Raw genomic sequence first — 25234 nt, forward strand, 5'->3', positions numbered from 1 at the left:
GGGCGGTCGCCGAGGCCGGCCGGGGTGGCGGTGAGGGGGCCGGTATGGCTGCCAGCGCCAAGTCCTTTCTGGCCGATGCGGGCTACGGCGAGCAGGAGCTGGACGCCAACTCCGCCCTCATGGAGCTGGACAAAGGTGAGGCCCGGGCGGGCTCGGGGTTGTCGCCGGCCTGGGGAGTGGGGCTGCCTGCCCCGTGGGGCTGCCGTTAGGGCCGTTGGCGCCCGCCCTCTGCCCGCCGCCGCGCTATGGGGGGCGGCCTCGTCCCGTCCTTCGGTTCCCAGCGGCTGGGAGCTTTGTTTTGTACCGCTTTACCGCGAGCGGGGGGTGGAGGAAGGACCTGGTTTTGAAGGAGCATCGGTATCTGCAGTAATTATTGTTGTCTCTTTTAGGCCTCAGGTCTGGCAAACTGGGGGAGCAGTGCGAAGCCGTCGTTCGTTTTCCCAGGCTCTTCCAGAAATATCCTTTCCCTATTCTCATTAATTCAGCTTTCCTAAAGTTAGCTGATGTTTTTAGAGTGGGGTAAGTAGCATCAGTCAGTTTCTATCCATTCAAATCTCTGATCCGTAGTAATGCACTGTATCTTGGAGTGTTGCTGTATTGGAGCCTGGGCAGTCGTGGGGTTTTTCTGCTTGCCTGATAACACTACAATGGTACCTACTCTATTGAAGACAAGTTGTGCTTGATTGAAGCTTGCTTTCCCTGTCCTTAGTGGGCTTAAGTGGCTGCGAGTGATTAACGACACAGTTCCTTTCCATCTGTCCTGATTTGAGGATTCACTTGCTGACTGATTTAAGTTCACTGGTATAAATTCTGCCCCATAGGCATGTTCAAATTCATAATTGGTAAATAGATGAATGATCATATGTGCAAATTTCATCTCTAAGGAATGTTAATAACAAAGCCCAAAGTATAGCTTTTTCAAGTGCCCGATGTCAAAATGATGCATGTGATGGAATTGGAGCGACTTTGTAATAGCTTACAAAGTTATCTGTTGCTGTTGTGGAATCTTCACTGTTGGCTCCAGGAAGGAAAAGAAATTCACTCACACCTGGCAATGGCAATTAGACTTTTCTGTCTTAGTCCTAGACTGTTTTTCTAGCAGAATTAGATCCCTAAGTGTGCACAAAACAGGGATCTGCTTGCACTCCTTCTCACTGGTGTCAACAGGTTCATTTCCCTGGAATTGGGCCTAAATTTGACACTACCTGTACTAGAAAATAAAACAATAGTGTGTTAATAGTCTCTTTTTTACTATACCAGTCTACTTAAATATAATGTTTCTAAAGCATAGACCTTTCCTTTCCTACTCTTGGAAGTTTTTTAAAATAATTTTGTGTTTAAAGTGTTTGAATTTTTATTATAAAACAGCCTGATAAAGAAATGTGTGTGTCTTCTGATAGAAACAACTTCCTGAGGCTATGTGTGCTGAAAGTTACTCAGCAGAGTGAGAAGCACTTAGAGAAGATCCTAAATGTGGATGAGTTTGTCAAAAGAGTTTTCTCAGTAATTCATAGCAATGATCCAGTTGCTCGGGCTATTACACTTCGGTACGTATTACATACATGAACCTAATTTACTTCAAATCTCTAGCTAATTATTAGTATGCTAGTCTGGAATCACAAAATCTGCAACTACCATGAATGAAATGTAGGAGGCATCTTATATACTGCTCATAGAGTTAAAAGCAAAGACACCTGTCTTTAAAGGGGGTGAACGATAAGAATCTGTGATCAGAAGAACAAGGTTATTAACCATTTATGATGGTGAGAATTTTGTGGATGGCTCCAGGCAAAGAAGAATTTTCCATGTTGAAATTGTGTACTCAAGAAAAATGAACCTGTTGTATGCATAACCCAGAGAGCAGCTATATGCAATATATCATATGTTGCCTATGATATATTTAGACCAGGACCAAAAGGAAAGTGCTTCCTTATGTGTCAAAATAATTTTTGTTAACTTGTAACCAAAATGTATTTATGTGAACCTTGTTATGCTTGCACCTATTTTTCATTTATCGTTGTCCTAGAAGTTTACTGCTTGTTGGCCTCAATAACTTCTAAGGAAGTGCCATTGTATTATTGATTTCTTTGGACTTCCTGGGAATCAAATGGGGGAAAAAAAAAAAATTAAGCTGTCTTTAATGTCACTGTCCTGCTGCTTTGGTGTCTGTGTCTCTAACACTATCCAACATGATCATCTTAACTGCATCTTTCAATGCCTGTGCAAGTGAATTCAAATGTGAAGAAAGCACTCTTCTTTCTCCTTTTGTATTCTTTTCTTCTATCCATCTAGAACTGTTACTGATTTAACTGTTCAAAGATGGGAGGCATTAACACGGGTTTGTTTGATTAGCTCATAAGTCCATTTCTTTCTTCTTTTGATACTTTATTTGAGATTATGCTTTCATGCTCTGGTGTCTCAGAAATCTATAAATACAGTATATCTACATGTTTTCTTGTAGTTCCACTTCAGTATTGTAGTTCCACTTCAGTATTCTAACATAAGACTGCAGTTGTTGACTGGTACTGAGGGCTATCTTTACAGACTGCTAGAAGTCCCAGGAATCTGCTCAGTTTGAAAAAATACTTAAATTACTAATCAATTCCAGGATGCATGAAGTGAAAGGTTAAAATGGCTGTTGGTTCAGCAGTTTCAGATGAAAATCTTCCGTTGATTTGTTTTTGTCCTCCTTAAGCAGCGTCAGTAAGAAAGAACATGCTGAAAGAACTGCTAAAATGAAACTTCGTGTCTGTGGAATTTTATTACTAGATAGATGTGTGTAAATATTGCATAGAACTCTTGCTAAAATTACCATCAGTGCAAATCCTGTATTCATTCTTCTTTTAATTGGATTATGCTAAATATGTCTGAAAAGTATCTTTGATTTGCTCCTTTTTTAGCAGTTACAAAAAAGGTATTGCACTATTCCCAGTAATAACCTTATCTCACATCATGAAAGATCTTAGAAACAAATGATAAAAGTCAGATATTTGTTTGCTTGATCATGATAACACTCTAGAAACTGCTTTCTTAGCACGTGGTTAAAATTTATGACTGTTCAGACATTTGTCACTTACCTCTGCAGTCTTAATTGGGAAGACGAATAGAAAGGGTGGAAACAGTTCTCTGAGTGCTTTTTTTATCCCCCTAGACTACCACATTTCTGAATTTGTATCCCATAATGTGTACTTCATGTGTGTCTGAAAATAGCCATCTGTACATTTTAGCATTAAATCTATTGTATTGATACCAGAGCTTGAACATAAAAGCATCTTAAAAATACTTGTTCCCAGTGCCATAGTGCACTTTTAATTTTATAAGAATTCTTGTAAGTTTCTCACTGTGCCCATTTCAAGCTAAAAGGTAGCAAAAGGTAATTAATTTTTTATTAAACCACTGACATAACCCACATGGCAAAATTTGTTAGCTTTTAATTATATGCTTACTTTTAGCATTTGTTTGTTTCTGTAATAGACACACAAAAAATAGTCTTTTAACCAGTCCTTTTGCATTTCTATTTGGTTTCATCTTGCATTTCTTCATGATCATTGTTCTTCCTGATTTTGCCGTGATTTATTTCTGTAGGATGTTGGGCAGCATGGCATCTATTATTCCAGAAAGGAAGAATGCACATCACAGTATTCGTCAGAGTTTGGATTCCCATGATAATGTGGAAGTTGAAGCTGCTATATTTGCTGCTGCCAACTTTTCTGCACAATCAAAGTAAGATGTGATTTTTTTTTTTTTTTCAGTTTTTCATATTACAGAGAATGGAAATTCCATTGACACTGGCATTCACAAACCTTAATATTTCCTTCTGTAGCGCTAACCATGTCATTTATAGCAAAACATTTAATGATGCGCAATAACAGTATTGTAAAGAAATCTGAATACAAGTTTAACAGATTTTTTTTTTCTAAAATACTAATGGAAAGATCATAAATATGGGATTGCAAAGTGGAATAGCAGCTTTAATCAAGGATTATATTACAGAAATTACATTAGGGAACAAACTGTAGTGCTGCTTGCCACTTTAACACATTTTTGAAAGCTTCCATTTTATCATTTGATCGTGCCCGTGTGCAGGGGTTCTAAGACAACTTAGGTCTTGGCAAGCACTCTTCTGTGAAAGTTTTTATTGTTAAAACACAATGATTGGTAGTTCAGTTGATTTTTCTTTTTAATTATTTATTTCTTTATTTTTCATTTCACCTGGTACTTTGTCTTTTCTCTACAGGGATTTTGCTGCTGGAATATGTAATAAAATCAGCGAGATGATTCAAGGTACATATGTATATTGAATGATAAAAGGGAAAAGCTCTAATTTCTCTGATAATTCTTTATTATCCATATGTAAATATCAGATATCAGAATGCTCAAATATCCTCAAATGATTCCAGTTTTTAAATTAAATTAGCTAACCAATAATCAAATGTCTGGCTCTTGTGTCCTCTTAAAATCTAAGTTCTCAAAACACTTGTTTGGTAAAGAATAAAAGCTCATCTGTAGTACGATGGATAAACTTACATAGACTATCACAGGTTGCTTCAGATGAGTTAATATGTGTGTTACCTGCAATGAAGCGAGCAGCAACCTTCTCAAAGAACCATGAGAGTGCTTGATACCACTGTCGTTATGCTGCTAGGTGGTAGATGAGTTATTTGAAGCTAATGTAGGTGTCTGCACAATCTGCATTCAGCAGTGGTAGCAATGCAGACATGTTGTGTGCCTCAGTACTGCCAAAAGCCAGTATAAAGGACTAACACTCTGCCTGTGTTTCTCTTTCTTGTTGAAGGTTTGGCCACACCTGTGGACTTGAAATTGAAGTTAATCCCTATTCTACAGCACATGCATCATGATGCTAGCCTGGCCTCCAGCTCCCGGCAGCTTCTTCAGCAGCTGGTAACATCGTATCCCTCTACCAAGATGGTCATTGTTACTCTGCACACCTTTACTCTGCTTGCTGCTTCTTCTTTGGTTGACATTCCTAAACAGGTAATTCTTCCTAATTCATTCCTTCAACTTAAAGTACAAAGTACATTTAAAAAACCTCAGATTCTAGCTGATGCTGAAAATGTTGCTCCTGTGTGCGATAGAGAAAGAATACCCTGCTGCTACTTTCACATTTTTTGCCCTCTCTGGTCCCATTTCCAGATAACCTCATCAAACACAGGAACCCTTCTTTACAGATCATAACCTGTCTTACTTTAAATCAACTGGGATTGAAATCAATTAGGATCAATTGGCATTTAGGAAAGCAAACACTGTGACTTTTCCTGAAAACATTTCATCTTACCTGTAGAACCCAGGCTTCACTTTTCACTGCTGTATATTCTCTTGGGTCGTGGGTGTGCCTTTTGCCTTCCTTGCATGCAAGCAAATGAATATTGCAATAGCATAGAGTGCATTTAAAATGTATTTCTTGAAGAACTCTGAGGAATTTGAATCTGTTGCTATAATTTAGGACTATAAACCAAGTTGTGGGAAAGCAGTGATGGAAAAATACAATGCTTTTATGTTCCGATAATGTGCTTTGTAGACATGATTTATATAGCAGGTCTGAACACAGTGACATTTGAGATTCATCTAACTAATCCTTGTAAAGTAGTCATGAAAATCTATTTGCTTTCTTTCAGTCCTGTACAGCTATGGAAGGCTGGTGTCTGTTACTGTTAGACTAATAGCATTGATCTGTCTGAAACTTCTTTTTGGCATGGCTGATTTCTGTATTTCAGAGGATGTTTTTTATAGTACAGAATCTAAGCCAACTGAAACAACATTAGAACACTTGATGTGCTTTTTTTATGGTGGTAAGCATGGTAATTTAGGCTGTATTTCTGCAACACAACAGCCAATGCTGCTTAAAAGTGATATAGCCAGGGTGGGGATGGAGAGCAAAACTATGGCCGGCATGTTCATGCTTTTTCATATGCTGGCTATTCCATCTCTGTAAATTTGCAGGAAATGAACGCAACAAAGGACATACAGTTAAGTGTCACTTAATTTGAGATAAATGCTTTGGAGGGGGTGGGTAGGGGTTGTTTTTGTTTGGTTGGGTTTTTAGGGTGGTTTTTGGCAACTACTGAGACATACAAGGTATGTCTGTGTTGCTGTCCGTTAACTGCAGATCATGCAGACACCCGAATTAGCATCAAATGCCCAGAATACTTGCTAGTAGCATAATCACGACAGTATAAGGTGTTTACTGAGCTTCTCAGGGATGTTTTATGGTATTTCTGAGAGTGCCAAAACAGGTCTGAAGGCTTCTTGGGTATGCAGGGTGACGTAGAGAAGGGTGCATGAACAAGGAGAGCAGGGTGGTAGAAATCGGCTGTCAGACTGTTTTAGCTTGCCATGGCATCACAGCCTAAGTAGGGGCTTTTCCATGTGGCAAGCAATCAGACAGATAAGGCAAGTTTAGTTTTGGCTGAGTACGCTCAAAATTTCTTAACAAGTACCTTCGAGAAGACTTCCTTCTGGTAGCATCTCTCTCAAACAATGAATTTACTTTGTTGCAGATCCAGCTTTTGTTGCAGTACTTGAAGAATGACCCCAGGAAGGCTGTGAAGAGGCTTGCAATCCAAGATTTAAAGTTGTTGGCCAACAAGACACCTCATACATGGAGCAGAGAAAATATTCAGGTTTATACATTCTTAAGCTAAAGTTTATTATGGACCTTTGCAATTAGTTGTAGAATTCTTTCCAGAAGAACAATTTGGGAAGTAAAGGAAGGAAGAACATATATGTCCATATCCTTAAGTTAGGTTACTCTGCCAAGCAGAGTAGCCAAGTATTAATGAACAGTTCATAGAATCATAGAGTATCTCAAGTTGAATAAGTTCACCCGTAAGGATCAAAGCTGAAGTATTATAACTGAGGAAAGGCATGTGTTATGTAGTAGGCCTTTTTACAGTACAGAAATAACTTTTGCATCTGACAAACTGATCTAAGATAATAGACATGAGAGCTGAACATTTACGTTAATCTTACGATACTGAGTATGTATTAATGCTCTAATGTAACACAGAGAGTCTGTGGGATTTGTCAAAGCATGTCATCCAGCAAGGTATACTTGAAAGGACAAATTTAATTTTGACTTCATTTCTTAGGATTAATGGCTCATTTTCAATAGTATCCTTGTGACTCCTGTTGTATGAACGAGACCCTAAGAAGGTGTTTATAGTGTGTCATTTGGGGAAACAGTTGCTATATTATAGATAGTATTGCTGCTTTCTTTCAATCGCAGTTGCATGTGAACATTTTTTTCTCCTTGTCTTTCTCTTTTTCTGGTAGAAATGACTACAGAAAGTAACTTCAGATTAGATTAATGGGGAAGTAAATATTTGAAGAACTTAATGGGACAGGCTTATAGCTCTACTTTTCTGGGTCTTTTTTCTTTGTTTTTGCCACTCTTGGAAGCTACTTTTACTATATGCTATTGGAGCCTAAGGCAGCTGGGAGGAAAAACTGTGCGGATTTTTGTTAATAGTTGTGTGAGAAATAAAGCATGTTTTGCTTTGTCTCTGATTCTTAGATAAGATGATTTGGAGTGTGCAGAGGTTTTTGTTTTAGTGAACTGCTTTATTCTTCATAATGGATTAATACCAGAAATTTATTTCGTTTTAGAAATTTTAGGGAATTGCTTTAATGGTTTATGGATTCTTTACAGTCAAAATGCTACACTATACCATTATGCCTGATTGATTGGTAGTTACCTCAATACAAGTGAGAGACATTGATAACATGGCTTTCATTGTTATGTAGCATCTTAAAGTAGGTGTCCTGATGGTTGAAATGCATAGGAAAAAGTTCCATTGCTGTCAGAACTAAACCAGTGACTGGGTTAGAACAAAATTAATTGACTGAAGCCTGTTACTGCTTGCTGAATGGCATGCAGAAGTAATGAGAGTTTTTCTGACTTGTGAAATATAAAGTCAACATTTTGAGTTGGGCAACTCTTTTGCATATGTTTAAACAACTTAGTGATGTTTGTACAACAGACTGGAACAGACCCTCCTTTTCTCATGGCAAAACCTGATTCTTTTACTTTTTTACCAACAAGAGTTTCAGCAGTGTTAACTTCTTCAGCATTTTGGGTCTGTCTGTGGAGGTCAGATAGTAGGCTTGGTCTTTGAATTGTGGAGACTTCACTGATTTCTAGACATCAGCTTTAGAAGCTGTTGCTGTTGATGCTTAGAGCAGTCCTACTGACTGCGCAGGTAACAAGCAGTCTGCGGTCCATCCTGCTAATTCTTCTGTGCTCCTGGCATTCTTCGTAGTTACTGTTTCAAATATGCTCTGTGAGAGGTGATCTAATAGCACTGGAGTAAAACATTGGTGTCTTGGGAGACATCAAGACTCATTTTCAACCCTGATCATCGTATCTTCTTCTGTCTGATGCCATACTATTCAGTGGATTAGCTACAATATAGCTACAATTTGTACCAAATACTACATTGGTACAAATTACAAATTTATCTAGAATTTAACCCTTACACCATACAAGAACATATGTGTGCCTGATAAGAACACTATTTGGCATTTTTATATGCTCTGTGGAACTAATTCTGTGTTGTTGTTTTTCTTTATTCAGTTACTAGATGTTATTATTCAGTTTTGGTACTCTCTGAGGCAGAATATACTTACATTTTCCATTTGTGTCTCATTGCTTTCTCTCATGTTGACTAAAAAAGCCTCCAAAACCAGTGAATGCCTAGATTGTGGACAGTGTTGGCATAATGAATCTAAGAACACTGTGCATTTTAAGAGTTATTCCAATCTAGACGTGATAAGGCCTGAGGAGATCTGGCAAAAGGCACAAATATGACAGGAGCTGTACTATAAATGAGTTAAAAAATAAAATACGCTTTAAGATGTTTATCAAGAAACTTAAACTGTATTCTGTTGGACACCAGGACTGTTAAAGGAAATGACATTGAAACTTTGGTCTTCAGAGATGTATACTTACATAAAACCGTGCAGATTGTTATAAGGCAAAATAATCAGTATACCTCTAAGACTGGAGGACTGTCTTAAAATCTTTTGCAATATTTGATCAATGAGACCTGATAATATTTTTGCCACTGATTTTTTTAATAATAAATGACTTATAATTGGCGTTTCCTAGCATATGAGACCCACTGTCACTTTTCTGCAAGCCATGTCCTCAGTCTACTAAAACAGATGCTTCAGGACATGACTTCTAACTTTTGATTTCAGTATAGTATTTTCTGTGGAAAAATCTTGACTCTTAAAACTTCTCACAGACAAGTGCAACTAAATGTTTAATACAGATAGCTCATGGGACTTCCTTCCCTCTATATTTTCTGCTAATCTTTAGGCACTCTGTGAATCAGCTCTTCACACTCCTTATGACAGCTTGAAACTGGGCATGCTATCTGTTCTTTCCGCGTTATCAGGGACCATTGCCATTAAACAGTACTTCAGCAGTGCTCCAGGTAAGAAAACTAGATTAGATGATCATCTTTGGCATTTCTAATGGGTTGGCTATCTACTGATGATCAGTTTCGTCTAAACACTTTGTAGCAAATTCTTAAACTATTTTTGAACTTCAGAACACTAGCTGAGAGACTGAGTTCATCATATGTAAACTTAAAATGGGATGCTATATACCCATGAATAGTCACGGTCTAAGATTTTTGTTCTGGATTTTGTGGGTAGTATGCTATATGAAAGTTTTTTTTTTTTTACCTTTGGGTCTTCAACTTTTCTTCATAAAATGAAGAAATGTAATGCCTCTCTAATGGTTGACCTGCATTCTGCTTAAGGTGCTTTGAAACCATAGATTTGCGTAGTTTTTGAGTAGCATGGAGAGTTAATGGTGTGAGAGTGGTCTGGCGTGTTACCCTGGCACAGTGAAGCTATGCCACCCTTGTGGGAATGACCTGCCTCAGTACCAGATGAACATTTCTGCATTGTGACTATATTTTGGAGAAACAGAGTAGATGTTTTAAAGTGATTCAAGGTATCTTGTTCTTAAAATGGTGATCATACTGTTTTCTTTTTTCTTCTTGAAAGCCAGACTGCCCTAATGAGTATTATGAGCCCAACTACATGGTCTGCAGAAATGGAGAAAAAGAGTACATCCTCTTCAGTCATTTTGGCATGTTTTAATAATTAATATACTCACCAGCTTTTTTTAATCAGATATAATATTTCTTAAGGCAGTATTTCTCTGAGTCCCTGAAACATCGGCCTTTAGACCCAAATATTCTTTCTCATGTGTGTCTAACTTGTATAGTGTTCAGGAATGGAGAGAGAGCCTCTGTTTTTGTATGGAGAGAGAGAGAAAGATATTTTTTCATCCTCTCCTTTAAACATATGAAAAAAAATTAATCCTAAGTCAATATAGTTTTTTTGCAGAAATGTACTTGAAAAGATCTGTGATGTAATTATGGACTCTGCTGTTTTATGTCCTGTTTGCCTTGTCTTTATTTAGGAACAGCAGCTACAACTGCGAGATCATTTGATTTAGTAAAACTAGCACAGGAGTGCTGTTACCATAATAACCGTGGCATTGCAGCTCATGGTGTGAGAATTCTGACTAATATATCAGCCTCTTGTCAGGAAAAAGGTAAATGAAAGCAGGGACAATGAAATGTGTCTGTTTACAGTCAGGCTTATGCACGTAACATGTATTAACTGGTCTTGTCTGTGAACCTGTCTGTAAATCTGTCTGATCCTTCATGCTGGTTAGGGAGAATGGGGACTATAATCTAGTAGAAAATATTCTGTATGATTTTATGAATGGTTGGGAAGATTCCGTCTTTGTCTAATTTAGAGAAAATTACTGGGCATATTAAAACTCATGCTAAATAAATGCTTGTCTTACTTTTGCTGTAAGACTAGTGAATTGTTTTTCAGCCTTTGAAAACTCTTTGCACAAAGTCTATTGCAAAAGAATAATAGGGCATTTAGAAGTCTTAGTCCAGAGATTTATGCACGCTTTACAAATGTCACAGTTGGTGTGACTGCTGAATAGTTACCTGGGACATGGAATGGCAGAATTGTTTCTAATCAAAATAAGGCAAGGCAGAAGTATTACGAAGATACTTATCTGTCATGGCTGCAGCACCAGTGCAAGCATTACACCAATTATGGTCAGAAAACGTAACAGGGAACTAGCTAACTCTGTTTTTCTTTCGTAGATCTTCTGCCTTTGGAGCAAGATGCAGTTTTTGGCTTAGAAGCTCTTCTTGTTCTTTGTAGTCAAGATGACAGTCCAGGAGCTCAGGCAACCTTAAAGGTGACATTACTGTTGTCTTCCCCTAGCATAGCTGTAAGTTATAGTGATAGCTTGTACAATAGAAAGGCTAGTATGCACCAGATCCTTTCTGGTGAAAGCATAACATGCTGGAAGGAAATGAAGATTTTTCTATTTTTTGCCCATAATCGGAGTTCAGAGCGGTAGAGAAACTGAGCACAACTATAGTGCAACTCCTCTCAGCTCTGAAGTTGATTGTTGTAGGGGAGAAAAAAATGCTTTCCTCTCAGAGGAACAACTGTAATAAAACATGAACTTGAACATGGGATGGAGGTGTCTCTGGAGGACGAAGAGAATCTTGGAGAGAACTTGCTTTTTGGAGATGGGGATGCAATGTACATGTTTACAACACTTTCATAAACTATTATTTTTATTTTCCCACTTCATAAGCTGCTGCCAGTAATTTAATCTAGTTATTTACCTGTAAAGGCTGGTGGTATGAGAAAGAAGATTATCGTTTCTTGAATTTGTGGTATGTTTTGTGCTGTGAGCTCAGGGACAGAGGCTTGGGCTCTTAGAAAAATCTCATCTTTTGTAGAGTACATGGTTCTGAAAATACCAGATCTATATTTCTGCAATCATACTTGCAGATAAGTGTGTCTGGCTTTTTTATTTTTAAGTAGACATTATGTTTATTGTACCTGTTGATTGTGTAAATTCCAGATCACGTTAACTTGTATGGTGAAGCTGGTCAAGTGCCGTCCTCACCTGAGCCAGTCCGTAGTTGAATCCCTGCTGACCCAGTTGCACAGTGCCCAGGACGCTGCTAGGATTCTCATGTGCCACTGTTTAGCAGCTATTGCCATGCAGCTGCCTGTCTTAGCAGATGGGATGCTAGGAGACCTAATGGACCTCTATAAATTAATTGGACGATCTGCCACAGATAAAAAACAGGAACTCTTGGTAAGACCTCCTCCTGGTGAATAGCCCTTGATGGATAAAGTCTATATAAACTACTGTGGATGGGTTTTATTTAAAGAGGCAGCTAAGCCATTTGTTATGTCCAAGTTGATGTGCCAGTCTATAGCCACTATTTTCAGTTTTGCTTTAACTTTTGACTACATATGTCAGTGTTCAATGTCGAAATATCTCATAGATGGAGCTGAACTATGCAGTGTATTCCATTAGATTTTCCAGCAGATGGCACTGCTTAGACAAACCTAGCTATTGAAATTATTGGCGTATCTGTAAAATAACAGTTATAGAAAAACAAAATGGCAGTTAGCTCAATTTATGTATGGTGCTCTGATGCACATGACTTTTAATACACTGTAAGAGGTAAAAATGCTTTTATCACATCTATTTGGAAATGAATTTGAATTTTAAGAAGGAAATTACAAGCTTCCTGTTAATTCATTTGGAATATCTCAGTTAAAAGCCACAGTAAAGATTCTTTAAATAAAAGTGACTTTCATCTACAAGAAATACTTGGGTTGCCATAACTACTTAAAAGATATATGACTGAGAAAAGTTCCTCAGTTAAAATGTATGTGTAATCTTCTATGTAGTTTTGAGCCCAAAATCAAGCAGATAATTTCTGGTACTTCAGGAAACAGAATTAGCTTTTTTTTTCTTGTATTGTTTAGTTCCTGAAATATAACCTTGTTCCTAACCCCTCCACTCTTCATCAGGTTTCTCTTGCCACAGTGATATTTGTTTCCAGTCAGAAAGCTTTATCTTCAGAAATCAAAACTGTTATCAAACAGCAGCTTGAGAATGCCTCCAATGGATGGACAGCCTACAGGATAGCCAGGCAGGCTTCCAGAATGGTAAGTGAAAATACCTGGAGGAAAATGGTTTGGTGTGGTTGGAAGGATGCTAGTGCTTTCCTTGAGCTGGAAAAAGTAAGTAAGGAAAGTGGTAGGACTCAGGAGGAGGAGATGAATGGTGGGCAAAAAAAAATCATTTTCCCTCTTAACTCCCTGGAATGCTGGTTCAGATATATGCCATTTACGGCAGTTGTCCCATCAGGATGGTTTTTCACTTGTCTTTTTGAAGTATTTGAGAAGGAAGTAAGTAATGACCTGATACTTTTTTGAGCACATACCTAATGTGCATTGTCTAGCTGTTGTTTAGGAGGTGATATAGGCCATCCTGATGTGTGCTTCTCTTTCGTCAATGTGAAGAAAGGAAGAAAAAGATACTGTTTCCCTTTTCCCTTCAGTAAAGCCACAGCTGGGGTTAGAATTACATAGAAACCCTAGTACTAGATGGTGGGGTAAAAATAAATTTCGGTATTTGTTTCTCATCTTGTTGAATTACCTTGTGTAAATAAGTACTATACTGTATACAGGCTGATATTTCCATAAAATAAGCATTTGTGCTTTTATTTATTATTAATATTCTAATAATCAAATGATTGGAAGATGTTTCACTATTTCTGTTTTTAAAGTAAGAGTAGTTCTGGATATGTTACTGTTCTCTTATTTGTATTTGTTTCATAGAAACCCACAGCCTTCTTTCATGTCCCCTCTTAGAAACGTTCTTGTCATTACAGGGCAACCATGACATGGCCAGAGAACTGTATCAAAGCCTGCTGACTCAAGTGGCTTCAGAACACTTCTACTTCTGGCTGAACAGCTTGAAGGAGTTCTCCCATGCAGAACAGTGTCTGACAGGTTTGCAGGAGGACAACTACAGCTCAGCGCTTTCTTGCATTGCTGAAGCTTTAAAATCCTATCACAAAGGAATAGCGTCACTGACGGTTAGCACAGATCTACTTTAGTGATGATGTTTCTGTATACTGCAGCAGGTCTGTTTGGTTTCTGTTCTTAAACCTCTGAAAAGTTTTTAAAGATGTCTGACATCTGCCAGACTCTCTTTTTGAGAGGACTACAGGGAAGAGCCAGCTGTAACACACCGCATCTTCAGGGAGAAGATCCTGTAGCTCAGCTAAGTGTGATTAGCTAGATTTCTCTTTTTTTATTTTCCCCTCCCCCCCCCCCCCCTTCCTGCCTTGATCAAATCATATGATATGTGACAGTTCTTTTTTAAAGTTACAGTACTTAAAATTTTCCACTCCTTGTCTTGGCTGAATAAACATCAAGCCTGGGAATTTGTCTGAACTGGCTGCTATCTTCTCGAGATACGGAGAAGGATTTAATTGTCTTCCTTCCTCCTGCTGAGTTCATGTTGCCTGGTATTGGACAATGTGATCCTATGGAATTCTAACAACAAGGCAAAACCAATTTAGTAAGAGGAGGGAGGACAATTCAGTCTCATCAAATCAGCAGAATTCAGATAGTACCTGCTTTTACGTAAATACTTTCTGCTTCTCTGAAGTGGCGAAAATAGCAAGAAGCTCTGTGTGTGATGTCTGTGAATGTAAACAAAAAAAGCATTAATGAATATGAACCTTCAGTTCTTACTGTGAAGTTGCTTCTTAACAAAAGATGATCCAGCTTCACACAATACTTTCTTTCATATTTTAGTTTCCATGAATAAATCTTTACATACAGTTTTCTGTACGTCTTTTGAATGAAGCTGCTCCCCCCGCCCCCAGTTACTGGAACTGTCAGTGTTGTGACAATTCAGATATTAGTGTTTATTAAAGTTCAGATATTACGGTTTATTAATAAACTGTCCCTGAATAAGCAGGAAGGATGTAAATTTTACACCTTTATCCTCTGAGAGAAAGCTCCATCATTCCTGAAGTATTTGTCTTTAACTTGTTGGCTGAGCGAATAAGGCTTTTAATTCAACATTTCCAGATTTCTCTAATGTCTAGAAGACATTGAGGGGGGGACCTCATCTAATTAGATGTTAATATTTAATACAGGCAGGAGAATAACTTGCTTAAATAGGTCATTCTGTGATTCAGTAATTTAATTAGCCTTTCCCTAGAGTTTGGTTTTTTCCTGTTGAAGGATTCCTGTCCTCATCTCCTCTGCTGACTTCACTTCCTGTGTGTTGCACATAGTGCTTTTCTGGGTGCAGTACCTTCCTTGTGGGTGGTTGTGGTCCAGAGGAGTAAGTACAGGTTTTGGAGGGCTAGAGAAGAGGAAATTGGGTTTTATTGCTGGCTATTACTGACTTGTTGCATTGCTCTGGACAAATTCCTAACCATGCTTGAGTGTATCAGCTGTAAAAGGAGCCACTCACTGCTTGCATCTACAGAACTCAGCATCTCAAAGGGGAGCAAAGTGCCATAAAGTGCACATGATAGTCTTACTGCTGAAGACTTTTGCTGTCTCTTCCCTCTGACTTCAGCTTTACAGTTGGTACTGTTTCAGTGTAGCGCATAACTCGGCACTGTTGCTACCGCAGACCATTAGTGCCTATGGTGAGCCCTCTGTAGCTGTCAGCTTTGTAGCTGGAAGACACTGTGCCAGTAAATCTGTTGCAGATGTTCAGTCAGCCCAGTTTAGCAATGATGAAATACTCAGACAGCGTCCGAACTTGTCAGAATATTTCTCAATTCCTTCTTGATATACATGCAACTGTCTGTCTTGCATTGCTGTATGCAAAATCTTCTTTCATGTGAGTTAGTCCACTTGAGGAAAAAAGTCCCGTTACTTCACGGATGAGAGGTGTGAGGGGGAGGGCAGGACTTGTCACAGTGTATCAGCCACAGTCCCCATCTGTCTCGCTGTGTACTTGCTTGTGTAGTTAGCAAAGGTTTTGAATAGGACCTGCTCTTTTCTGGCACAGAACATGTATCTCATCAGAAGCATTGTGTGTCTTTTTCACTGCTGGTAATCTAGCAAAGATACAGAACTTGAACAAAGCACTGACATAACCATTGACTAAGTAGCACTAACTCCAAATATGTTGGTAGCAAGTGGTGGTGTTTGAAGAACTTGGCTGAGCCAAAGAACTCTTTCTGTCATTTTCAAAAAAAGAATTGTAACTCATTTATTGCACATGGCTATATGGGTAGCAGATAAGGTAAATTGCAGTATTAATGAGACAAGCTTGTATTTCCATTTACAAGAATCGAGTCCAATTTGTGCTACTAAAAATGTCTGGATTTTCTGATATAAGTACGGGTACTTTACTCTCTATAAAAGCATGTAGTCTCTGTAGAGCAATTACAGTGCAGTGAGATTCTTCCACAGAGGGTTTTCTGAAACCATCCTTGCAGAATAAACTGAACAATTTCCATTCAAAAGGGATTTTTTTAATGCCCTTGGAGAAGGGAAAGCAAAGTGGTAGATAAGAAGGGCTGAATGACTCAAGTGATGAAATAGTCTTATTTCTTTGGTTGAAATCTAGCTCAATAGTTTAAAGTGGTTGCAGTTGGCTGATGTTTCCTCACTTTAGTCAATAGTGGGCCAGTTCTCAGATGACATGATGTTTTGTGAGAAACTAGTTTGCTGCTTTCCTGCTGGCAAAGAAATGGTTCTTAGTAAGGTTTTGTGATGGGTTACAACTTCTCGCTTCCAGAAGTGACCTTTTCTGTTGAGGATTAAGAAGCACTGGGGAAGACATGCATGAGTTTAACATACTTCCATTCTCTGAGTAAGAGAAGGTCCCAGTGCTTTGTTTTGCAGATGGCTTTTTTCCCCCTAAAGAAAAAAGTGTGCTCTTCTCAAAATCCAACAATATAAGAAAAATAAGTAGTGGATTTTTGGCTTAACTAGTATCAAATCTTGAGTGCTGCAACTTACCCCCTCCTGAGTGTCCTGAGCTGTCACAGATGCTTCTACAAGTCAGATAAGCTCTTAGGGAGCAAAGTTTCACAGAACCGTATTTTCTAAATAACAGCAGCATGTCTACCCTACTGGAGTTCTTTTATTTACTGTTCTTAGTTGTCACTGAACTGTGTCTCTGCCTTCATCAAACACAAGGTTCAGTGCCTTTGTAATGTTCCTGTCCATTTCACAGTTCCAAAAAAATCAAAGGTTATCACCCCTTCCTCTTGCTGCAGGTAACTTTAGCCAATTCTTTCTCTTCTGGCTGATGCAGAGAATCACTTTTTCAGTCCTTTGTTTCTGTTTGCCTTCTAATTCAGTGTGCTTTCTTTTATGGTAAGGACTGTCTGGACTAGTGTCATTTGAAGCCTGATGTCTTGGCCTTGGAAAAAGAGGAAATAGGTGCCCTAATAGCATTGTAACAGCTTATGTCACATTTGTTGCAAGGGTGATATGCTTGAAATACAGCTTAGTAATTGCCCAATTCCTGTGTTGTTTGTATTCAGTATGGTTTTCATTGAGCAAATCTGTTAAATGTAGTTTTTAAAAAGCAGCTTTTAGAATTGAACTGAAGGGTTCAGTTGTCTGATGAGACAGTTCAGTGACATTGCAAAGTTATTTTATCATGTTTGCTTTTGACCTAGATTGCCAACATTCCTATTACTGTGTTTCAGGCTGCTAGTACGCCACTTAATCCTCTGAGCTTTCAGTGTGGATTTGTGAAACTCAGGATTGACCTTCTGCAAGCTTTTTCTCAACTTATTTGTACCTGCAACAGCCTAAAAACAAGTCCACCACCAGCTATTGCCACAACGATTGCTATGACATCAGGAAATGATCTCCAAAGGTGTGGACGCATCTCTAACCAGGCATGTGTTCTTGTTCCACTCTTGTGCAGTTACATTTATGACTCTGGTGTGAATTTTGCTTCTCAGCAAACATATCTGACAAAAGAAATGAAAAGTGGTAGAGAAGAGTTTTGCTAAATAGTGGGCCTTGGTTTTCACCTGTAGCTATAAAAATGTCTGCATGTAGCAGGCCATATTTTGAAGCTGAGCATGTATGTATGTTTTCTCATACATTCACATGCACAGCTTCCAAGGACATGCAGGTAGTAGGCCACTCGGTACGCTCAAATTTGCAGCAAGACCTTTCACACCTCAGATACTGTGATTACACTAAGGAAGAATATATACTTTAGGATCCTACTGCAACTCCTTTTGGTGAGTGTTGGCAACTGACTTGATACTGTACAGAACGCCAAGACAGTCTGCTTCTAAAATGCATGTAGTCTGCAAGAAGGAATCGGTGGGTAGTCTTTGAAAGACAGAGCTGTTTGATTTACCAGTAGCAGATGGGGGAGGTGGTTGGTGGGATTTTTTTGTTTTGCTTTATTTTTAACCCAAGGGGGGTAAGTTGGTGCTGTGTTACAGGAAGAATATCTGTTAAATGCATGGATAATAGTCTGTCACTTTGGTGATTTTTATCTGCGTGAAGAAGCAAGAACTTTATATATTTTGCCAGAGTATGTTGTCTTATTCCTTCAGTGTTGTGTGTTAGTGTAGTGGTTTTCTGGATGTGTGGGGTTTTGTTTGTTTTGGTTTGATTTTTTGACTAGTAACATTGTCTCTGTAGATGAAACACTCAATGGAGGAATTCCGAAGCCTGGCTACACGGTATGGAGATCTGTATCAGTCATCTTTTGACGCAGACTCAGCAACTCTAAGAAATGTAGAACTGTATCCTTTTAAAATCTTAGAATTTGTCCACTTTCCTTCTCATGTGGACAGCATGAAGCTTAACACTTCTCTCTTCTATGAAGACTGGCACAAAGCCATTTTGAAGCAGTTAGTAACATAAAAATAAGGTACCAATTGCTTAAAACCTATTTGGAAATAAACATTGCCATACTATTGTTTGGAGTTACTTTATGAACAAGTTACGACCTAAAATTGCAACAGCATAAAACTTGGGATTTTCATGGTTCTTGCTCTATCTTTACTAAAGGAGTAATGACTGTAGGACTATTTCACAAAAGCTAGAGAATAAGGAAAAGTGCCAGTAAATATACTATATTTCTTGTTTTAGGTGCCAACTTTGTAAGTCTTTTAACTCCTTAGTATTAATATCAGACAACAGCAGAGCTGCCTGTTGATTTCACATGCGATAGAAGCTCTGATTTTGGATCCAGAATCTGCAAGGTAGGTTTGATAGCTAACTTTCTATTCCTTTGCTATTTATTTCTAAATCCTTGGGACTTTAAGCCTAGGAATTCAAAGAATGTTCAGAAAGTTTCTCAGTAGACCCTTCTAATTCTACTCTGGGCAGGCTTGAGGACCTGTTGCTGCTGTACTATACCTGGCAGGCTAGGGCCTGTGTTTCAGGTTCTGCATTTTATACTGATCTTGCACTTGAGAGCACTATACTGAACTTGTCTTAAATATAGACTTGCATTAAAATAAAAAAACCCAACTTTTAATCTCTTCTTTAGCCACCTATTTTAACTTGTGTCATTCTGTGTTAGCTCCCATACCTACTGTTTGCACTTGTAAGCGCACATTAATTTCCTTCAGAGTCCTACAAATATATGCACTAAATTAGTTTAAACTTCTAATGTAAATCCATCACATCTGGGTCTTTTTTAACAGTGAACTTATACCCACTAGAAAATCATGTTGGAGTACCTATGAATTGAATCACTCTTTAAAACTCCCAGGCTGAGATTAAATGGAAGATAACGTGGATAAACATCTTCTTAAATGTGTGATTTTATAACTGGAAATAAAAGTGAACATCCTAAGTGACTGTCCTACTCATGAATTGAGCCTTGCTTAGAAGATGTATTGTAAAAAGTATGAAGCTGTGGACTTCAGAATATTAGGTGTCTAGGAGATGGAATTGTATTCAAAGCATGAGATTACAAACTTCCAGATTTAGTCTTAACTCTGACTGGCATTCTTGCTTTTCCTTGAGTTGTGAGACTTTTAAAAACATTATAAACACTGCAGGCTTAAATAAAAGCCAGGGGAATTAAACACTGCAGGCTTAGATAAAAGCTAGGGGAATTAAGCATGCTGAGTCTGTTAGACCTGTAACTGCTTCAAGTGAGAGAGGGTGGGGACAGAAAGTGGTGGATAAGCTGTAGTTAAGAAAGGGTTTAAATGTAAAGGGCAAGTCTTATAGTGGAAAAATAATAAAGAAACAGAGTAAATGGTTTGAAAGACAGTTACTTCTTAAGGGATTTCAAGTTGTAACAGAGGATGGTCTTGTTGGGCCTATTTGGGAGTGAGCCTCCCAGATTATGATGAGGAAATTATGTTAGACACGATGAAAAGTTTTTGGTTTTGTTGTTTGGGGCTTTTTTTGGTGTGGTTTTTTTTTTTTTTTTTAGTTTCCAGGAATATAGCTCGAATGGAACAGCACATGTGGAGAGTGAATATGAAAGAAGAATGATGTCTGTGTTTAATCATGTACTGGAAGAAGTGGAATCCCTCAACAGGAAGTATGCTCCTGTGTCTTACTTGGCAAGTAACAGTTTTAAATGTATATTCTGTAGACAAAGCTTCTAAAAACTCGGCAACTCCATGTATCTGTGGTGGTCAAGAAACTGAAGAGCACACTCGGTTAATTAACATAATCTCTTACTGGCACAAATGGTCTGTATGGAGACTCACTACTTCAAAAATACTTCAAAAAAGGTTTTGCTAAGATGTCTGTAACCTTACTGGTCTGATTAAAAATAATGTTTTAAAAATTCTCATACTAAGAATATAGCAGATACTGATAAGATACCTAAAAGTAGTGTCAAGTCTCTGTCATATCTTTTGCCAAACGCACATTCAAATACTGAAGCACATTCTCTTTGTTCATGCTGTTGTCATGAAGGAATTCTTCCCCTACCACAACACAGTGCTGGAGGGTCCAGCACTAGCCTAGCTTCAGTCGCTGAGCTGTTGGCAGTTAATACTGTGTTTTGTGAGTATAGGGTTTCTCTTATCAATGCAGGTCATCAGAGAACACAATGTAAAGTGTGTTGAATGCAAACAGTGAGCTGATAATGAACTCCTTTACAGGAGTAGTATGGTTTCATCTTTTACTGTTAGTGAACATCATAAAGCTGAACTGCATGTTGATGGGAACAAGGTAGTTCATTTGTCATGGCTGGCATCTATTTGCCTTGTTTCTAAATTCAACAGTCCTTATTGATTCCAAATAGAATAGAAGAATGAGTTGTGTAAAACGTAGCAAATGTAAACCCTGTAAACTTAGTTGTCACTGACTCCATACCAATGCAGCTTGGTGACTTCAGTAGCACTGCCTTGACTCATCTGAGCCAGAAGGACTGTATAGTGCAGTAGGGAAAGAAAGAGTAGACAAGAGGCTTAAAACTTAATTATCACACTGCATTAAGTTGTGGTAGATGCCAGTCTTGTTTGCTTGGAGGGGAATTGTTTATTTGAGAGTTTGTGTGCAAGAGTTTTGTGTATGGGTGCTTCAAGCAGATCCTGCTCTGCTGACTCTAACACTAGGACTGAAATTATTTGAATTTTTTTTTTCTTGGCCTCCTTGTTCTTTCCAGAGCAGAATACCTTCTTCATAAAGGGCAGAACATAAACAGAGAGGCTGAATGTAGTCACTGTCATCATAGTGGCTGTTATCCTATGACTGTATCAATATATTTCTGGACTTCTAGTGGAAATTACTGCAGTTTCAATACCTCAAGCGCATGTCTTTTTCCTATGCTATGAATGATATTTTTTCCCTCAATTGTTTTGGCTCTGTTTCTTACAGCATACAGCTTGTCTGTGCAATGCTGTCATTGCGTTGTTGAAGGTACCCCTTTCATTTCAAAGGTACTTTTTTCAAAAGCTGCAATCTACAAGTATTAAGGTAAGTACTGCTCAAGTGCGGCCTGAAATTTCTCTTTATAGAGTCTTTACTTCATGAGAAAAGCCTTACTGAAGGCACAAAGCTTCAGCATTTTTAGTGAAGATAATTAACTGTAAATAGCATCTGGGTTATCTGTTAGGAATAACCTGAATAATATGTACATATGATCATTAAGAACCACTAGGCTGTGACTTAGGCAAGTAGGATTCAGTTCTTTGATTGCAAAACCTTAAAGATAAAATCTAACTGGAATTTTTGTTGATTCTGAGTCTGCAAAGCTAAAGAATGTTCTAGTCCTGGGAAGGTAACTTTTATAAATTTGTATTGTTTTTTCTTTTCCTTTAAAAAGCAACATTTACTGTCTTGGAAGAAAATTGTAATATTTATCAGCTGACTAAGAATGGCTATATATGACCTTCAGTGGTCTTTTTTTTTTTTTTTTTTTAACTCAAGTGCTCCTTTTTTCTGGGAAAAGTGAAAGCCTTAAGATTTTTAATATTTACTCTCATTGCATTTTACTTCTTTGTTCAGCTTAATATACATACCTGTGGCTATTTTGTAGAAGATTTTTTTTTTCTGCTTCTTTTGAAGAGGTGCAATTAATGAAACTGATATAAAGACCATATCTGGTATTGGTGATGATGCTTATTAATAATTATAGTAATGAGTCTCAGATATATGTTCTGTGTTTCCACGTGCTGGTCTCCCTACCAAACCCCTCCTTGGAAATTTTTCTGTAAGAAGGTGTTCTGTTTCATCCTTGAATTGCGTTTGCTTTTCTGGAGGCATAAAATTACATTTTGGTCTGTTTTCTTGTGTTTCAGCTTGCTCTATCCCCATCTCCGAGGAACCCAGCAGAACCAATTGCAGTACAGAACAATCAGCAATTGGCCCTAAAGGTGGAAGGAGTGGTTCAGCATGGATCTAAACCAGGCCTTTTCCGTAAAATCCAATCCGTCTGTCTAAATGTCTCTTCAGTGCTGCAGAGCAAATCTGGACAAGACTATAAGGTATGGATAGAATAGAGCCAGGAGGACTCTTAAGCTTTCTTGCTGTATTTTCCTGCTCTTTTGTTTGGCTCTGATTAGCAGAATTTTCAGGTTGAAATGAATGGGTGGTTCTGTAATCCTCTCACTCTTGACAGTTGACATTCAAGCACTGGCCAGAGCCAGGCACAGTGCATGGAAGGGATCTGGGATTTTTAAGTGTGCTGTATGCTGATACCTTTTTAGTAACAGCTTTTCTTCCAAACAAAAGAGGCTTTGTGATGTTCAGAACAAGTCATTAGGAATCTGCTTGAGATCAGGAAAACTCAACCTAGGTATATATCATATGAAACTCCACAGGGGAAAAAAGGCGGGAGCAGATTATTCTCTACCACATACTCTCTAGAACTTCTTTATCTTCATCTTAAGGGGGTTTTTTTGTTTATGGAAATTGGGAGGACAGGCTGTCCAAATTAAATAGCACCTGAGATACATATTAAATTCAAGTTAACAGTTTTATCAAAGATTGCATGTCTGAAGTTCAGGTTCTGCTAACATGTGACATTTAGTGAAAGGCCTGTTTTGGTGGGTTTTGGGATTGGTTTTTTGTTTGTTTTGTTGTTTGGGGTTTTTTTGAAGGGGGAAAAGGGGAAAAAAAAGTCGGTTACTTCTAAAAGAAGAACAGGACTAGGAAGTGTGTAATGTTTGTCTGACTCGTATTACTCTGTGGAAAACTAGAGCTTCAGGGAGAAAGACTTGTTAGCTACCTTGCTTCTGTGAATAGATACAAAAATAACTCATTCGTCGATGAAAAAGCATGTCAAGCTGGCTCAAACATGCACATGCATTGGGTTAGGAAAATTGAGGACAAAGATTTTTCTCTTTTTTGCTCTCCTTCACACAGAGAGCAGAAAACTTATTTTCACAGGTTTATATACAATGGCATTTTAACCTTCCATATGTTCTCAGATTCCTATTGACAACATGACCAATGAAATGGAGCAGAGGGTGGAACCACACAACGACTACTTCAGCACTCAGTTTCTATTAAACTTTGTGATACTTGGCACCCACAACATCACAGTAGAGTCCTCTGTAATAGATTCAAATGGTATTGTCTGGAAAACTGGGCCTAAAACAACTATTTTTGTTAAATCTCTTGAGGATCCATACTCCCAGCAGGTTCGTCTTCAGCAACAGCAAGGACAGCCGCCATCACAGCAGCAACAGCAAAGAACAGCGTACTCACGGTTTTAATTCCCAGAAGGGACTCTATCCTGGTCAATGGTATTACCGTTTTTCTTGGACGCTTTTTTGAAAGACCTACAACTTTAACTTTCTCCTAGAAAGTCTCAGATGCCAATTTTTTTGCTTTTAAAATTATCTGGGGTAAATTTGAACTTGATTCAGCAGAGGCCACTGTGTTCAAATTTGGAGTTGTGCTTTTAATATAAGAACTTCCACCTGATCTCTTCACTTCTGTTTACAAGCCTGTTGCAGCAGGCTCCACAAACTTTGATAGTAGGGGACACTAAGAGCTCTTTGACTAGTACTTTTCTGTACTTTCTTTTTTTGAAGCACGTAGGTTCTAATGTTAGGCTTACAGGACATCAGTAAACACTTTGACTAGTTATACAGAACTGAGTGTAATACCAAGTCTGTATCTTTTAATGTGAAGGAATTGGCAGGAATATCCAGAGATTTTTTTCTGACATTTTAATAGCAACTTCCAGTATTTGGCCAGTGTATGTATATTATTACAATTCATCAGCACTACTTAATGCATGCATCTGAAAGAAAAAAAGTTACGACTCACTCCTCATACCCAGTCATTGTAGAGGGAGGAGACTGCTTGAGGGGTTGCTGTCCAGGGAGTCTTACAAGAGGCAGAATTTTACAGGTGGGAACAATAACTGTTTCTCAGATGATACGGAAAAGATTACTATGTTGTTTTTAAATCTCCATGTATCTGTACTTCGGAAGGCTTTGGTTTTGTTGGGTTTTTTTGTTTGTTCTTTTAAGAGGGAAGTTAACTTGCAAGTTGTCATTTGTTTTAACCGCTTTGTTTTTTAAAAAGGAATTTTATATACCAAAGCTTTGTCATCTTGTGTACTCTTTGACGAATTTAGTAGTCTTAATTGTTACTTTTACAGGATAACTTGAAGGAGAATTTTGCCAATACTAGAAATTGATTGAGAATAATTTTGGAAATGTGCTGCTTCATGCATAGTTTTCATGCTTCCTTTGAGATGTAAAAGGCTGAACTCTGCCTGTGTCTGGACTCCCAGGCAATAGAACACATAACATGTCCTTCACCTGGTCCTCATAAATAAACTCTGCTTATCACTCTGCAGGAAAGTAGGACCCACTTGAATGGGGAGGAGGAAGGATGGCACTTCTTACAGACTTCAGTTTGTAAATGGTTTAATCCCTCTCATTGG

General features: G+C 38.2%; 1 protein-coding gene across 4 annotated transcripts; it reads left to right on the forward strand.

Moving 5' to 3' along the window:
* The first annotated feature begins 44 nt into the window (after nt 1-44).
* Nucleotides 45-25234, forward strand: INTS7 (integrator complex subunit 7). Of its 4 annotated transcripts, none has more exons than XM_050894673.1 (20): nt 45-135; nt 390-519; nt 1401-1547; nt 3586-3723; nt 4238-4284; nt 4796-4995; nt 6519-6641; nt 9341-9458; nt 10460-10594; nt 11169-11266; nt 11948-12187; nt 12916-13053; nt 13782-13988; nt 17592-17786; nt 18553-18656; nt 19050-19118; nt 20309-20441; nt 21709-21807; nt 22632-22817; nt 23763-25234. In XM_050894673.1, exons 1-20 carry the CDS (start codon nt 45-47, stop codon nt 24048-24050), a joined length of 2886 nt encoding a protein of 961 aa, XP_050750630.1. In that variant the 3' UTR covers nt 24051-25234. The 4 variants fall into 4 exon arrangements, with proteins under 4 accessions (XP_050750630.1, XP_050750632.1, XP_050750631.1 ...); XM_050894675.1 differs by having other exon boundaries at nt 20309-20423; nt 21751-21807; XM_050894674.1 differs by having other exon boundaries at nt 20309-20399.

The sequence above is a fragment of the Gymnogyps californianus genome, chromosome 3 (genome assembly GCF_018139145.2).
Source record: "Gymnogyps californianus isolate 813 chromosome 3, ASM1813914v2, whole genome shotgun sequence".
In the NCBI taxonomy this organism is placed as follows: domain Eukaryota; kingdom Metazoa; phylum Chordata; class Aves; order Accipitriformes; family Cathartidae; genus Gymnogyps; species Gymnogyps californianus.